Below are 18,224 nucleotides of genomic sequence, written 5' to 3' on the forward strand. Positions count from 1 at the left end.
GGAAAGAGCGTTCGCTCGCCGTCGCGATCAGAGTTTTCGGTCGGCAAGCCGGAGTTCACCACGGTGATTTCGACGCGTGTGAAGGCCGTCTCTTCTTCGGACAGAGAAAACGCGACGTAACGCGATCCGACGCCATTCTTTACATTCTACCCGTCCCAGCCATTTTTATCCATTTTCTTCTCGGTATTTCTCGACTCGTTTGTAGGAATATATGGTGCGCAGTGTAGGAATATATTGGAAATATCGCGTTAGATTTCACGATTTTTCTCTATTTTGCAATTCTATTATTGGGTGACGAAAATGAGCAGATCTCAGTGCACGTGTGTTCCCGGAATATTGTTCTGTCATCTTGTAATGTATCGCTTCTCTGGTGATCCTTCTCTTTCCTTCTTTGGGGGGCGTTTTTACGCGTTTTCTACGTAAGATTTATAGTGGCGTAATAGGATCGTAATTTATACGCTGGATGTTACCACGTATGATTAAATTCCACGGAATCGGTACAAAATTTAATTCGATGATTAAAGCCGAGGAGACCTTACCGTAACATTACTTAAACGTTGTTAGAGATATTCGAGGATCTTCATTACATCTCGATAAGCACGCTAATTACGCGTCTTAACTCTCGATTAACCTGATATTTTTGCCTGAAAGTTAAGAAACGAAATACCCGTAATCGCATAATGAATTCGAGCCGAAGAACTCTTAATTACACGGTAGCTTTAATCTGATTGCCTTCCCCGGAAAGCTACTTTTAAACTCCACGTTCGGCGAACGTGCATTAAAAGTTGTCGAAAATTCTTGCCGTGTAACGAAAGATAAGTGTAGGCCGTCGATGAACCGCAGACAGCCATTTTGAACTCGTGTCTTAAGGAGAATCGTCCCGTAGATTTAATCTCGCCGTCGAAAGGAGTTCGAGTCGCCGATATGTCAGACGTCTCACTTCCAATGAAACGTAAATGGGATTTGACCGTGAAAACGACTCGTTAAAATCGTAACGCGATAATACCAGTGAAAATAACGATTCAATCGTGTAATAAAATAACGACGCTATAAATTATCAAAGAAATGCTTAGGCGATTTTAAATATTCTTATTTTTAACATTGATTCAATACTTTTGATCGTTTTAAAGGTTGGAAAGAATTCTGTAATTTTACAGGTAAAGCGTAAATTTTCTTTTAAATTATTAAAGTCTGATAAATTGATCCGATTACCAGTGGTTCTCAACTATGAATTCTTAAAACACACGGTTTTTTCTAAAATCGAAGCCTTGGGGTAGCTTGAATATTATTTATTGCATAGACACGAGGACAGACTAAATAATTTGATCCCTTAAAGAAAGTAGCATTGAATATGCACTGTATCAATTTCTAACCACAATGTACATCAAAAGTGAAATATCAATGTCATAAACAAATTGAAACTCACATCAAAGCTGCTATTATACATCACACTCTGCGTTAATTATACTCTCCACATGCAGCACTGTACCATTACTTAAACCACCGTGCATAAAACTAAAATTACACGTCCATCCGAATGCTTGTACCAGGTCGAAGGGAAATTATCTTAACTAAATTATCTAATAAACGCGAATAAGCAAGGGTAAACTCGAAAGACAACAGTGGCCAGATGGAAAATAAACGCGACGGTGGTTATACCCGCAGATTGCGAATTACGAGGAAAAATTGCCCTCCGTCCGGCATCGGTATCTCGATTAAATTCATCGACGGTGGTCGTCGCGGCGCGTTCCAGGAAATCCGTCACGGTCGTTAGCCCGGCCCGATTATTTTCCAATCGACCGGTTAATTTGCGAATTAATTGTCCAACTATCCGTCGATCTACACGTGTTCCCGCGTGTAGTACGCCCGTTTTCGTACCGTGTCCCGGTACTTTCGTCCTCGTGCTCGTTATCTCCCATACGTGCTCCGAAGCTTGGCGCGATACGCGTCAAGATAACGGCGTCGCATCACGGCAGAGGAAATCGTCTCATGAAAAATGTACGCCCCGTCGAAAGTCCGATAATCAGGTGGAACAGACGGAGAGACCGCGAAGAAAATCGCACGCGTCTTGTCCGGTTAAGCCTCTCGGGTAATGCCTCCTCTCTGTTTGCTCAGCACCCCGTCGAGCAGTCGGAGAAGGGGTACGCACAGGTGTGCGGCGGCCCAAAATTTTTGATTACCGTTCATTCGAGCGAAGGAAACCGTACGATTCTTTCCTGGAATCGTCGTGTTTTCTCACCAAACCTACCCATCCACCGAATTAATTCACCTGTACGAATCACGTTCCGGGCGTATGCTATTACTCGGTGTAATGAAAATTGCCGAATCTCGTATTTGCAAAGCATCGTGATTGGGCGACCGGTGCGTAATGGTTTTAAGATACGCGAAATTACACGTTGCGAGGTGAAGGGGTTTACATCGGGAATTTCACCGTCGGCGCTTCTTCTTCTCTTCTTTTCTCGAGTTTTCGCTCCGCGAAAGTCTCCTTTCCGTTCTATCTCTTTTGTCTCTTCCTTTTTCCCTCCCTTTTCGGATGATTTTCGTTTCACTCGCGTGTTCGGGTATGTAATTTGAAATATTTCGTACGGGTGGTTCGTTTTCGGAAGTATTTACCTTGCGGAGACGCTGAAACGGTTCATCGGAGGTCCTGGTAGTTGAGGTAATTAATAACTATGTTTTAAATTTCGTAATCGGGTACCTTGTATTCGCCGTGCGCGACAAAATGACGGTGCAGCCTGTGTTTTCCGTGCTTCTCGAGCAACTTCAAAGCGGTATCTCTGTATCTTTGTAGAAAAAATCGTGTTTAATCGATTATTAAATCAAACTTGATTTTACAAGGAAAGATTCATATCGCGTGATCCCATGTAAAAATATCGGGAAAGAAACTACTTTTCTTGAAATATTTTCACGAGTACCATAAATATTGATAGTTATTTTGCTTCTAAAACTAACACGACTGAGTGCGGATGGAAATATCTGAGGAATATTTTTATTCTCAAATAACAACTTTGTCTTTCTGTTATCACTTTGTGCACTCGCTCTTCATGCAAACGAACCAAATTTGTGTTTAAAAATATTCACTATGGCTAAACTATTCATGGATTATTAAAGAGGGTATACAACAATTTGCATCTATAGTATTAATCTCGAAACACATTGAAAATTATACAGCGTGCTTTCGTTTCATTGCGTTCCGTGTAAATCTTAGCATCGTGGAAATATTTTCGTGCCTATATTTTAATATTCGATGTATTTTATATCAATTTTACGCAAATGTTTTGATAATAGAAATATCTTCGATATGGTATACCTAATACTTGGCTGTTCAAATGCTACGATATGTGATAATTAATATTTTGCAATTAGAATTTTGGCAAGGTGATTAGGAGCTAGTGCGCTAAATATTTCGATCTCGCGCGTTCATTTATCTTTCAACGCGTGAGTAGTAATAATGTTTTGTAATAGTCGCGCTTGCGAACGTTTAATTTCGCATGATCATTCGATACATTCAACAGACTTCTCTGGACGGATAAGTGATAAATATTGTCGCATGCCGACGCTCGTTTTCCCCTAGCAATTGCTGTTCATCGATCGCAAAAGCGTTTCCATTTATCTGGCAATTAAGATCTCGCGCGAACGCGGTGACGAGCTTTCTGACGGATGAGTATTTATTTCTCGTTGCATGATTCAGTAACAGCGGATAAAGCGACGCAGGACGACGAAAACAAACAGGGAGCAATCGTGTTCCGTTTGCGGATCAAGCTTGTAATTAACGCAGCCCGTAGATCGGTAATGTGCTCGCAATTATATTAAATCGATGTATACGAAATACCGTTCCGAATGAAATTCGAAAAACACGTAGATCTCTGGGAGTCTAATTAATTAGTTAAGTTATCATTAATTATCGTTAGTTATCGAATAACTAATTAGCACTGTGATTATGACCGTTCAACAATTGTCAGATAGTAATAATTAACGCCGAAAAAAGTGTCTTTTATAACAGTCTTTTATAATAATCCTCTTCTGTAAGAGTTTTCCAAGTTTATTAAACCGTGTTACAAAAGAATCGTCACAATTTTCGCATCGCATTACGTGAGAACCGTGTGTTCAGAGTTAAGAGAGAATAGAAGAAAATCGACGTTAATTTCGCCTAAAGGATCTGTAATAATGAAAATCGCGAAAATATTAAACGACTATCTGGGTTGACTAGTTGCAATATCAGCTTCTATCATTTAAATCAAAGAACACAGATAACATACGCAATCGATAAACTCCTACCAAACCTTTCCCATTACGTTTTCGTGCGATCTTCCCTTGGTTTTAACTAAAGAAAATAGAAGAAAGATATCTCGCTCACACAAGATCGCAGTGGGAAAAATCGCAGAAAAAGCCGTAAAAGGCCTGTATGTTAACCACTCGCAATAATTTCGAGAAGAAAAGCATTTCGAGAAACCGTTCTCACAGCCTGCTTGACCTCGATCAGCATCGAGTATCCCAAGCCTGCGTCCGAGTGCCCTGGAACTCCAGTACGCCATCTATCTTGCAGCGAAAAGGGCGCGGTAGAGCGTTAACATCGAAACGCGCCCATCGCGGACGGAAAAGGAAGTCGAGGGACGTTTCCGTCCCAAAAAGACGTTATTAACCCGGCTCGTGGTGCGTCTTATCATCGCGAACAATTGGGACAAGCCGCGTATAGCAGACGCGACAGAGTACAGCCCCTTCGAGCGGTAATTACCGAGTTGGTCAACCTGTTCGATAGTTTACGTTATCTAACGTTTAGCGCCAGATGTCCGTGCCCGGCCAATTTCCTTTGTGACGCGGTGTGGTGTGGCACGCACACGAAAGACATCGTCGATCGGCCGGGAACCAGTCCGCATAGCCGCTCAAGGGTACGAGAGGGTAGGCATTAGGACACGTATATCGTGGGCCGGGGTAATTGTGGCAATGACGACGGAAGTGTCAGATTAGAATCTGAGATGCTCCCGGGAGCACGCGATGCTTGTCCTAACCCCTGAAACTATTAGGCGGACGGCTCGACGGCTGCCCCCTTAAACGTCCTGCCCACCAGTGGTGCTCGCATATCGGTCGCCATTCAATGCACGCTCTTACCATCTTCGATGCTAGGTCGCCGCTGTTTCCACCAGACGTTATTGGATTCTCCATGGGTCTTCCTTAGTGGCATATCGATCATGTTTGTCAACGTTGCAAGTATCGAACGTGTCGGATATTGTGTTCTCACAGCTCCTGGAAGCGTACTGCAGTTTTCACTCGAATAGGAATGTAATTATGATGCATAGAGTTCCTCATCCTTGTCGTTCTACTATAATCGTTATCGTTTGAGTGTAACATATTTAGTGACTTTTAATTGTAGGTTATTTTATTCGTTTGACAAGGTAACTATTTCTTCCGCTTCTTTAAGTGGTGAATTTGGTTTCACTAACTTTCTCAGTTTCATTCTTAATTATGTGATTTTCTGCCAGTGTTTGTATTTATCATTTGACACTTAATCACTTGCTAAGTCATTTACTTATAAATAAATGGCACCTTTTACAAAAGGTTCTTATATTTAGCAACAATTTGCACCCTTTATCAAAAATCATCGATCACATCCTCACCGTCGTTGCAATATCCGGAAACTTCAGACACGGGAAAATGGAAAAAGGTCAAGAATCATATATTCCAAATACCGTGTAATTATTATAGAATTGTAGGTTAGAAAAAGATTTCAGAGGAAAGTATTCCATCGTCGATGTAAGAAACTTTCTCTAATCACCCCGATAATCAAAATTCGACTGGAAGAAGAAGACATATCGGAAAAATAATTCGATTACTACGCCCCCCGCGCGGATCTATCAAGAAAATAGCCGCAACAACACGGACGTGTGCTGCCAGGGTGTCGGTGGCGTGGCCGCCCCAGAGAAATCGGCGATCTCGAAAATCTGTGTACGACGAATAACATTTCCATCGCGTTAGCATAAAATTATCCGGGGCCCGGGCCGAAGTTCATTAGCAAGTCAAATGAACGGTGGCCAGATTGAGCACCACTGGGCCCACTGCGGAGGGACCGTCAAAAAGAAACGGGACGCGTCTGCGAGGAGCAGATGAGCCCGCCTCCTCGGTAAACCGGGGCTAAACTGTAATAAAGTGCGGTACGCATTACCCACCTACCTTTGGGACCTTACCCGTTATCTGATTCACCAGCGCACCAACGTGCTTCACCTGTGAACGACATATGGTCACTGCTGCCCCTTTCGACGACAGTGTGACCACTTTCGCGTTAATTTGTCGATGAGATAGCGCCGACTCCCGGCCGGAAGGAAAAATGACCAGGCTAATGATCGGCAACGGTCGCCATCGTGGAACCGTTGCGCCGGCCCATGGGGATGATCGTGGCTCGATCGATGGATCTTGGATACGTGGACCAGGACTGACACAGCTTTTCCCCTTATCTTTATTGGGTGCTTGTCAAGTCTTCTATCACCGAAATTTCATTTGTTTATAAAAGATAAAGTATATTTTTAGTTCCACGCTTGGATCTAGGATCTTACAAGTGGATCTTGGATGTCTAGCCCAGAGTTGGTAAAATTTGTAAAAAGAATTGCCAATTCATGGATCAAAATTCGATGACCCATAAGAAAAGACAAACCGAGAAGATACTAAGAAAGATACACGAAGATAAAAAGAAGCGTAATTACAAGGGACATTACGTCACCAAGAAACAAACAAGCGATAAGCACTCACTCGAATCTCTGCATCGTACGACCTTGCAGGTGTGGCATTTGCATCCCTCATTCGCGAAGAAAGAAATCGAACACGCTCGTATAATACATTTAGCTTCCGTTCTCTCTTATCTCCCTTTCCTATCTTCCAGCAAAAAGTAACAGCCGAGATAAAACGAAGAGAGGAAAGAAATCACGAACGCATAGAACCGATATCGAATCGATAACATCTGGTCATATCGCGACGAGTATCGCGAACAGCGGCGTTTAAAGTTTCGAAAATAAGCGCGATATAAATCGACCCTTTCAGGGATATCAGGCGAGTGACTGCCATTCGTCCCTTCCTTTATTTTACCTTAAATTCCCAAATTTAGCCCGCTTAATTGGCATCTACTACGCCGGAGTATCTTTAGACTCTAAGTATGGCCTTTCGATAAAGTTGACAAGCCCGATCTGGACATCGAGCAACGAAGATACCGTGGCAATTACTTTGACACACCTTCTTTGTCTTTTTTCACCCTGGAATCTCGCGAGATCCGGCCATGTTTAAAGAGCAAAGACACTTCGAGACACGCGATCCACGCGCGGTTTAATTGCGAATCTCGATCGTCGAAGAGCCGAGTTTAAGCTCGCGATTCTTATCCGTTTTGCAGCAAGTGGCCACCCCCACGGTTGTGAAGAAGATACTACGAATGAAGCAGGAACAGCCGACGATGTTCGCCTGGGAGATCCGAGAGCAGCTCGCGCGACAGGGAGCCTGCGATCCGCAGAGCTTGCCCTCCATCTCTTCGGTAAATCGAATTCTTCGGGGTGGTGGACTTCATACCGATCACACGGGGATCGAGAGGGGTTCTTCCAGCACGTACGCTTCGCAAGTTTCCTCCAACGTCGCTAATAGAGGTAAGGCTACTCCTCAAATGTCTTCTATGTGCTCTTGTATAATTTGTATTTCGGGCTAACATTTTTGAAGTATTTTTGAGTATGTACACTTTCGAATAAATAAATTCTGCGTTGATCATGATACTATCGATCGTTGACGTATGAGGATTTTGGATGATTAAATTGACCAGTTGCTTGCATAATTAAATCGATGGCGGTTTCTTATGGCGAACGTATGTGGGTCTACTTTGTATTGGCTACTTTTTCTATTTCGGAGTTCTGCGATATGTTAAATTAGTTTAAATTAACGTAGCGTCTTCCTTTCGTTATTACAAAAATAGAAATTCCGGAATAAGCAATTTTCAACAGTCTGATAATTAATAAATCCGTGGTATACGCGATAATGCACAAATAAAACCGGAAATCGACACGAAGATCCGCATGAACGAGTCACCACGTCGCACAGTGATCCAAAGCGCCGAAAAGCTGGCCAAAGTGCAATTTTCAAAGTGTAGCACAGCATATTTCACTCTACCAAAAGGCCAAAGTCGACGAAATTTCGAGCTCCTTAATCTCTCAAAATTTCTGATGCGTTTCATCTACTAAGCACAGGTCAATTACACAAAATTTTGTGTTTTAAGCTTCTCCACTAAAGATGATATAAATTTAATTCGTATTTCGATAAAAACGTAGAAAAATAGAATTTTTTAAAATGTAGTATCTCAGAATGCAATTGCGCTATGTAGAAGGGCATGTCGCATCGTTTTTCGAAAATCGAATCATTCGAGGCGTGGTCTCGCGTAATTGCGCGAATTCCCGAGGAGCGTCTCGCAATTGTAGGAATCGTAGGAACTACCACAACAAAGTATCAGTCGATCGTCGATCCTAGAATGGTCGTAGACACGTTCTAAACCGATTCGCGTTCCCTCGCGTCAAAATCGGCTCATTATACGAAGGAAAGCTGCGTCGCGAGTGCGCCATTACCGGCTAACGATCCCCTAAACATCTGTCCGTATCTCGGAATCACTGTCGGGCTTCTTTCCCATTGTTTTTCCCCTTTTGCGATTCGGTTGCATAGGGAACGTCGCGGAGATGCAACGATTATTAGAGGGAAAGGAGAAGGACGGTTGAAAAAGGAGAATTCGCAAAATACCCTGTGGCCGATTGACTCGTCAGCATGCTGCGGCTAGATCACCGACACGCAATCCCTCGAAGGAACTCGAAATTCGCCTCGAAATTTACCTCGTTTATTCCGTAAATCGCCTATAACGCCGAGATGAGGCTCTGTCACGAAATTTCTGTCGATCAGCCATCCAGTTGCACCACGCGTGTTTCGTTTCATCTCAGTGCCAATTACGCTCCTGATGTGCGCTGCACTTATGTCCTACGTGCACTTGGTTCTAGCGTTTTAACGATTATGATAAACACATTAAACACATCGACGATCTCGATCTTCTCTCGAGTGAAAATCATCGGACCGGTTTCAAGCTTCGACTGATACTATCTACGATTAATTAATTTCGTTTTGAACAGACATACAATGGATAAAAGAAGCGTTAGAACGCCATGTTACGAGGGAATTCGTGTAACCAGAAAATTTCGATTTTAACGAAAGCTTATGTACATGCGAAGCGTAATGAGTTCTACGTGAAACAGTTTCTTTACGAAAGCCAAATAAGCCCTCGAAGTTTCAGTATTTTCTCGTGTTCTGATTAAAATCTTTCCTCGGAATTTGTTTCACGATGCATCGATAGAGCATTCGAAATTAAACACATTTTGTATAAAAAAGCTTTGCCGTATCTTGTATTATACTATTACAAAGATGCATTTAAAAAAGCGAGAAGAGCGTTGAAAATTCAATTACTGATTTCATCTGGTTAGAGTGATGTTACGTGAGAGAAAAAGTCGTTACGTGTATTAATTATTTATTAATTTATTATTTCTTAATTTTCGTAAAAATTAAGAAATTAAAACGAGAGTTTCCTAGTATAATACGCCGATACTTTTCTCACACACTGCGAAATATTTGTATGGAAAACGAGAGAGACACGAGTACAAAAATGGAACCTTTAATTAGTCATCGGAAAGAATGAATCATCTTCTCCTGTCCGTCTTGTTCGCCTAAGGTACTACATGCACGACGATGCCGCATGTCGATTTAATTTAAAGTGACGTGCGCGAAGATGTAGACATTAAGATTGCAATAAACCTTGTACATTTCGTGTAATGTGGTCATTTAACGTAATGACCGGTTCAATGGCAAATAGGAGCAATGAAACGCGGGATTCCGACTTGACACGATTTTTAGCACATTTCGCACCGCGTTCCCGTAGAGAAAAGCGTTAAATATTAATGAAGTATCGCTCGATAACTCGTGTTCAATTTACATTGTATTAACGATACGTTTTACCTTCAACCCTGCAGACGCGCTCATGAGAACGGACTACCAATTATTTTATCCGGGAACATTGGGACCATTGCACATCTCCACGACTTCCGGCAATACCAGCGCGCCATCTTGGAATCCGAGCTTTTACTCGTCTCTTTATCAGGCAACTACGCTGCATTTGCATCACGGAATGCAATCATTCACGTAAGTCCAACTCGCTTACCCGATATTTTTACTTGGAATATCTCTCGGCCGGATTTCTTTCGCTGAATGTCGAAAAACGAACAGCCATTGATGTTTATCGAGGACTCAGATGTAAAATTTACGAAGGAGTAAATAGAACGAAATTCGCACAGGGACACTGGCTTTTTTTAATGCGGAAGGCCCAGTGTCTCCTTAATAAATTTGATAAGATAGTGATATTACACGCGCGAAAGAGCCACTTTGTTTTTATATAAGTAAAATATAATAATTATATATATAGAAATAAATAATGAAATTTGTATAGAGACATTTAAAAAATTATGCATCGAATTAGCATCTAATTTTAGTTAACCGCTATATACCTATTCTATTTGCCATAAAATTATATAAAAGTTCTAGAAATTTTTCGAATTTTCTGCATGCTGAAACGTGTGAAATATAATTATAGTTCCATGAATTGTATAGCTTATGATCACGAAAAAGTGATCTAATAGAGTAGGGCTAATGATGGAAATAATATCATAACTGTTATGTTCTTTGATAATACTTCACTCAAGTGTCTGTATACAAATTTCGCTACTTATTTCTATTTGTAATTATTATATTTTGTTTATATAAAAATAAAGCGAAAATGAGAAATAGCGAATTCTCGAAGACTTTTTTAGACTTCGAGAAATGTCGACGTTCCAATAAATCAGTCCCTAAGGAACAAGCAATAAGGAAAAACTGTGTTTTCCAGATCGTTAGACGTAGAACGTCTGTCGGAACAGAGCGGACCAACGAACCAGGTCGACTTGAAGTCGAGCTCGAGCTCGATGGCTGGCAGCGACGACTCGCTGGACAAGAGCGACCTAGACGAGAACACGGAGTCCCAGGACCATTACAAGCCGTTCCAGAATTCGCCCATAATCCTGGAACTCGGACAGAAGATTGGCAGTGACCGCAGCGCGTTTGTGAGACACAGTACGTCCGGTGCCTCCGGAAACCTCGAGAACCGACAGAGTCCACCACCGACGACCACTGACAAGCAGAAGATAGCGTCTCCGCGAACACTGGAAACCGGAAACGAACAGAGCACCATGGCCAAAGAAGCGGCGGTCGAGGGTAGACCGCCGCAACCTCAGAGAAAGAGGAACCCTTACTCGATAGAGGAGCTTCTGAAGAAAGACGAGGGTAAGAGCACCTCGAAGAGGCCGAAATTGATGAATCTCGGCGTGGTTCAACCCTGCGGAATCATCCTGAACAAGGAAATTTAAGGAGCTGCGAATGGACGATGGGAGAATGGAGGAACAGGAGAAGGTTTCAAGATCTGGCGATAGAGGCTATGATGATCGTCTGGATTTGGGAGAATTTTCGATACGATAGGAGATGGAGTAAAGTTGGTGGCAGAGAGACGTCGAAGATTATGATGATTTTTGAATGCAAAGAATAGAGGCTAAAATAGAGAAAGTTGGAAGAATCGATTGATCGATGAGTATAAATAGATGACGGAGTTGGGTTGGGTTTATGTTTGGTATTCGTGGATCTATGTTTCTAAGATTTATTGACACGAGCAAATAAGATTTCCAGAATGAATGTTAATATTGGTCATTTTTGTTGATCTACCGCGACTGTGAGGGCTTTTTTTTAATGGTAAAGTTTAAATAATTCGTATTCAAATGGATAATTATCTTTTGAATGAAATTAATTTGTAAGTAGATTCGTTTAACTATTTTACTTTGATGCTGTAAAAATAAAAATATGATTCCACTGGAAATATCGAATATAAACTCGCTCTCTGATCAATCCGATTTGTTCAATGAAAGGATCAATGAATGATATTTTTAAATACCGAGGAACATGCGTGTACTGTACATTTTTTCTTTTACCTTCAAGATTAAATTAAAAGACATATTTACGAATCTATCAAGGAATGTAACAAATATCATCTTTTTTTTTTCAAAAGTACAATTGAAATATTACAAATTGAAGCAACAAACGAAATAAATTTTTAATATTTTATTTAGCAAGACATGTACCTTTCTCTTCACATGACAATTTTAGATCTATGTATTTAATCTTCTTTAAAAACGTTAGTTTACCGTTCTACTCTACTGTCCTATAGAATTTGTATGTTAAACTTTGAACCACTTATCTTGGGATCATTAAAATACATTCACCGAATAAAAATCGACAAAGATCGACGTAGGGCAAAATGAAAATGTAACATAATTTATTAAAAAGGAAGAATAGCAAGGTACAATACTTAAAGAACCACTTTGTAAAAGAAAAGAAAAAGAAAAAAATACGATTAGTGCAGCTTTATCGATGTCCGAAAATCTCGAAAATTAAAGCGATCGTCGTTGTACTACCGACACGGAAAACAGCATAAATTGTATGTAACATTAGTATGAATCGTCGATTATGTATTGTTGACTGCAATATCGTAGGATTAACGTAAGTCTGTTAAGCTAATTTATAATTAAATTATTTTTATTCATTCTTCCGCATTCGACACTGTCGATGATCTATCTCTTCAAAGCAACACAAAATCGTCGATATATGCGTAATAACGAGACGATAAAATACAATAAAACGTATCGATGTAGGTATTTTACGAGTTTTGATGATTTTCAACAGAATCAATTTTATGATTTCTGAATACGAGATTTTTCTGTCGTGTAATTTGTGTGTGGTATAATTTCGTTTTGCGAGCGGGACGATGCCATATTATTATGTATGATATTTAATTCTAATTTAGTCAAAGAAACTTTGGCGTATTCTAATAAAATAAAATGGCTAGTAACCTTCATAAAAATGCTTACTTTTATTTATCATACTAAATCAAAAGGTTCCACGTGTGAAACAATATAAAATACAAATATAATATAAATAAAAATACTCGTCATTTAATAACACTGTTCAATACCAATTTTAATCTACTATATCCATTAGATGATTCTTGTAAAGTTTACGTTCCCGAACTCGAATCCATAATCGAAATTGCTTTATCATCCTCAGTTTCCGAAAAATGTGAGTGTTTCTGAAAAAACAAGGCTTTTTGCTAACGTGAACTGTTACATAAAAAATAAGAACGTTAGGAGGTTCAATGTTGTCTTACAAGTTAGATGAGAGTATCCCTGATTTATTGATGTTCATAATTATAATTATTTGTGCTTCTGGATAATTATAATTAGTCATCAATCTTTAAAAATAAGCCCCCGAGCCTATTTTCTACGCATGTTCTTGAACTTTTACGAAAAATTTTTCATCTAAATTTTATCACGAATATGCTACATAGTAACATATTCTGTAAGCTTTTTTGGAGAAGAAATCATCGAAAAATGATATTAGGATGATCTCGAATGTTGACAGGACCGTAAAATATTCATATATCGGTAAGCCGGATTTTACCGCCACCAAGGCTGTAGTCATGCGTAATCGACACCAAAATCCTCGTCCAGTATACCTCAATTTTTATATGCATAACACGTAAGTATATGTTTTCATTTGCGTTTTTATACTAATCGCTTGATTATAAGAAATTTCTTTAAATCACTTGTAGTTTGAAACAGTTTCGTTATTCGATACATAAATACCAATGACTCTTTAATATAGTTTTTAAAAAATAAACTCCCACCTAACTTTTAAAAAGGGAATGACTGCTTTTTACTTTCCGTGTAATACTTCATTTTAACTAAAAATACAGAGGAAATAAAAATATTTTAACATACATATACGTATCATGGAAATTTATCGCGTGAAAGTGCGAATGCAGTTATAGTTTATAAAAAACGTATAAATTATCAAATTTATTATTAATAACAAATTAATATTGTTAATAACAAATTGTTCACGATGTAAATTTATAATAAATGTGAAAAAATTAATAAATTATTGGCTATTACTCGTTGATATTATATTTTGTATTTATATTTTGAATAATAGAATATCCTCATGCTTTCCCTAATTTTTATGTAACATTATGTTAAAGATGGCAGAAAATAAATTTGGCATAAAACGAATGTAGGAGAATATATCCGTATATGAAGGAGTAGCTGTAATCTACTCATAATTATTAATATGGTGGCGAAAATATAAAAATTATTTTTTTTATTGTATACTCAATTTTCTTGGAGTGAAATTTCCATGGTTTTTAATGTAGCCTTTTTAGATAAACAATTCGATGCAAAGCTCACCGATAGACGTATTTCATCGGCCCAGTTTATGAGCCACCGATGAGTGGAATTTCGATTGGGAAAGTTACGACGGAGTAATACAAATATCTACTTAGATTCTAATGTCTATATGGCATTGTTTATTATGTCGTTAACAATTAATATGTATATGTGAAACTTTCAAAGTGAATAAAAAGTACCTAAGCATATAACCATTGCAGTTTCATTTTCTTTTTACCAAGAACAAAACCACGCATCTTCATCTGTGACTTTTATTGTTTTGTTTCTCCCGCCCAACTGGTCACTTGGTTTTTAATTCGGCAGTTTCGATCAGCGCCATCTATGATTTGGGCTCAAAAAGCAAGAAAGTGATAGGAATATAGAATAGGCAAGGAGATCGTCGATGTGCTGGTCACGTGGTAGAAAAGGACAGGGAGGGGATAGGATGGCCCCGGCAGTGAAAAATTATTAATTACTCAATTTCCGTAAACAATTTGTGAACTTTTATAATTTTTTTGCAAAGCTGGAACTTCAGGCTACATTCTTATTTAACTTTCGTAAAGAATTTAACTCTAAATTGTTAGTTATTAATTTCTGTTTGATGGCGTCTATAATTTCGTAACGACGACCATTACGATCTTCCGTGAAAATATTTAATACTAAACGAAACTAGAAGCAAAATGTGATCAAATGTTATATGAGAAGATTCGCAAGGACATTGTCTTTCTAACGAGTGCATAAAGTTTCATAAATTAATTGCGTAAAGGACAGTATTAATGAAAAACCAATGGCGTCTACGACAACAATTCAAACACTGCGCAGAATAATAATTAATATTAAATTAATTAGGGACAAATCTATATCGAAAAGTATATTGGAAAGTTCTTGAAAGATCTGCCTTCACGATGCAATTATAAAAGTTCATAAATTAATCGCAGATATTGAGTAATTAGTGAATTTTCCACTACCGATTTGATTTATTGAATAATATATTCGGAGCACATAACCAGAGTTAGTAAACTGACATCAGAGCCACCTGTGATGCTAGACTCGAAGCTGGAGTTCCGTAACGAGAACATAGATAGCTCTGATGTCAGTTTACTAACTCTGGTTATGTGCTCTCAATATATTTTAATATATTTTAATAAATCAAATCATAAAGTTCTCTACATTCTTTAATAAATTCAGCTAAAACAGCGGTTTTAATTAGACAATCAGCATTCATTTCTTTCTCTGGCAGACGACAAATATGCAAAGGTACGCCTTCACAACGCAATTATAAAATTTCATAAGTTAATCACAGAAATTGAGTGATTTATTAATTTTTCTCCAAGTGAACAGGAGAATCCGTAGGAAATGAGAAAAAATTGCAAACAAACACCGGAAACATTGTTGTGTCCATGCAGTTGTGCCTGCATTACGAAAATCATGTAAGTATTTGTATTAACATAACCTTTAGTTATAATTAAATAGCATAGGTTACGAGCCATTGTTTTTCCACCTTTCATTAGTGATAGCAGAGCTTGATTATTGGACTCATGGAATGTCATCAGCGTAGATGTCAAGAATTATATTTTATAGCGAGAAAAAGTTAAAGCAGCGATACAAATATGTAAAGTATATGTCTATTACATTCTAGGTCGGTTAACCATATGACATACAAGATAGAAATCTTTGATGATCAAATGAAAATTCGGAAAATGGAGATGGTTTAGGCAGACAAAAAGGAATACAATTAATTTAGGTTATGGCCTTTTATAACAAGATATGGAGAATACAGTGAGATTGAAAGGTATGTTGTGTTCCTTATATAAATGAATATTAATATCAGTGGTCAAAGTCAATGATCATCGCTAATGTGTTAAGTTCAAATAAAAGGAGTCAGAAGAGGAAACATATATTATGCGAAATCAAGAAACAAAAAATAGGCAGCATATGTATCAACAGAGAAAAATGTGTGGCATCGACATGGAAATATGAGGATCATTGAAGAGACAGAGAACAAACACTTGTTATGAGTTATGAAAGGTAAAGATAAATTGGATATAGAGTCTGAATGTTGCTAAATGATAAATGTAGAAAATTAAATCTAAGCCCTTACATAGAGAAATGTCATTGAATAGTACTAATATGTTATATTTCAGAATGATGGGGTTGAGGCATATAAAGAAAAGAGAGAGGCTCGAATGAAAGCAGTGAGAAGAGGGAATGCATATTATGCGGAATCAAGAAAGAGAAAAGAGGCTGCTTATGTGTTAACAGAGAAAAATGTGTGGCATCGACATGGAAATATGGGGATCATTGAAGAGATGGAGAGTGAACAAGCGGTAATAATTATTAAAGATAAAGATAATTTAAATATACTGTATAAATGTTGCATTAAGGCAAAAATGTGTAGAAATATCTATGGGAACTTGGAAAATATAAAAGCAGCAAGAATAATGGAGCTGTGGCAGATCATGGACTTTATTGAGCCAATAAAACCAATGTGATAAGGAGGTGAAAGGTATGTCTTACCTGCTGATGATTATTCGAGATAAGAACCATTTGGTTGACTGATTTATGGATGACAAGAGATTTGATATGAAATATTATTGATGAATGATCTTTTTTATTATAGGAGACTTACAAACATGAATAATATTTATATGCAAGAGCCAGCCACTAAGGGTAAAGTAATAAGTGTCATTTAATAATATTTCAATGAATTGTATATCTGTTATTAAAAATTTAATCGATATACAATATTAACTTTCTAAATTTTTATATTAATATATCAAATAATTTCTAATTTGAATTGCAATAATAAATAATAAATTTTAATAAATTTGATTTTAAAAGTATTTTACATTAATAAAGCTAATATATTTGTCATAACTAGGTTGCAATGAAAACAACTGTTGGTGATATAGAGTTAGAACTATCGGCAAGAGAAACTCCAAAGACATGTAGAAATTTTATACAATTATGCGTGGAAGGTTATTACCATGACCCTATATTTCATATACAAGGTGGTGATCCCACAGGTACAGGAGAAGGTGGTAGAATATATGGATAACCATTTAAGGTGAGACTATATTTAAAAGTGAAATGAATTGCTTTTTTATTGAAAAATAATTATTGGATATATGTGTTTTAGAACGATTTTCGTACAAGATTACGTTCCTGTGGATGAGGTTTATTTGTTATGGCTAATGCTGGAGAAGATGACAATAGTTCCCAATTCTTCTTTACTCTTGGTTCTACATTGGAATTGCAAAATAAACATACAATCTTTTGTAAGGTTACTGGAGAAACTATACATAACATGCTTGAACTTGAAGAAGCACTTGTAGATGAGGTAAATTTAATGTTTACATGAAAATATATCAAGAATTGATATAAGTATAATATTTCCTCCTTTTCTTGTAGAATGATAGACCACTTTATCCTCCAAGATTGTTAAAATCTATAATATTGAACAATCCATTTTCTGTTATTATATCAAGAATAATAGTACAGAAAAGTGAAGAAGTAAAGGACAGTTCAAAAACTAAAACAGCAGTGGTAAAATAAAATTATATATGTTTGCCGAATTTAGCCCTGGTAGTATTATTCCTTGCAATGCAAAATTTTGTTACAGAGATTTCAATGTTTTATCATTTGGTGAAGAAGCAGAGGAAGATGAAGAAGAAACTGTGATATTAAATAAAAAGTTTCGTGGTAAGGCAAGTCAGCTCGCCATCATTTAACTGATTCAAAATTAAGCTCACAACCAGCTGTTGAACCACCTAAACTTGCAATTAAAAAAAGGAAGGAAAATCATAGTAGTAATTAGGAATGTGACGACGAAGTAAAACCAAAAGAAGAATTAGAAGTTATAAAGAAAGGGAAAGA

At 37.9% G+C, this 18,224-nt stretch overlaps 1 protein-coding gene across 1 annotated transcript in view; it reads left to right on the plus strand.

Moving 5' to 3' along the window:
* Positions 1–11,803, plus strand: part of Poxn (paired box pox-neuro) — a 16,084-nt gene extending 4,281 nt beyond the window's left edge. Inside the window, exons 3-5 of the mRNA XM_017900090.1 lie at positions 7,373–7,619; positions 10,023–10,191; positions 10,931–11,803. Coding sequence (XP_017755579.1) covers positions 7,373–7,619; positions 10,023–10,191; positions 10,931–11,447 — 933 coding nt within the window. The 3' untranslated portion in view covers positions 11,448–11,803. The remainder of the gene's footprint in view (positions 1–7,372; positions 7,620–10,022; positions 10,192–10,930) is intronic.
* Positions 11,804–18,224: the final 6,421 nt, after the last annotated feature.

Source organism: Eufriesea mexicana, unplaced genomic scaffold (assembly GCF_001483705.2).
Source record: "Eufriesea mexicana isolate 0111107269 unplaced genomic scaffold, ASM148370v2 scaffold1121, whole genome shotgun sequence".
Taxonomy (NCBI): domain Eukaryota; kingdom Metazoa; phylum Arthropoda; class Insecta; order Hymenoptera; family Apidae; genus Eufriesea; species Eufriesea mexicana.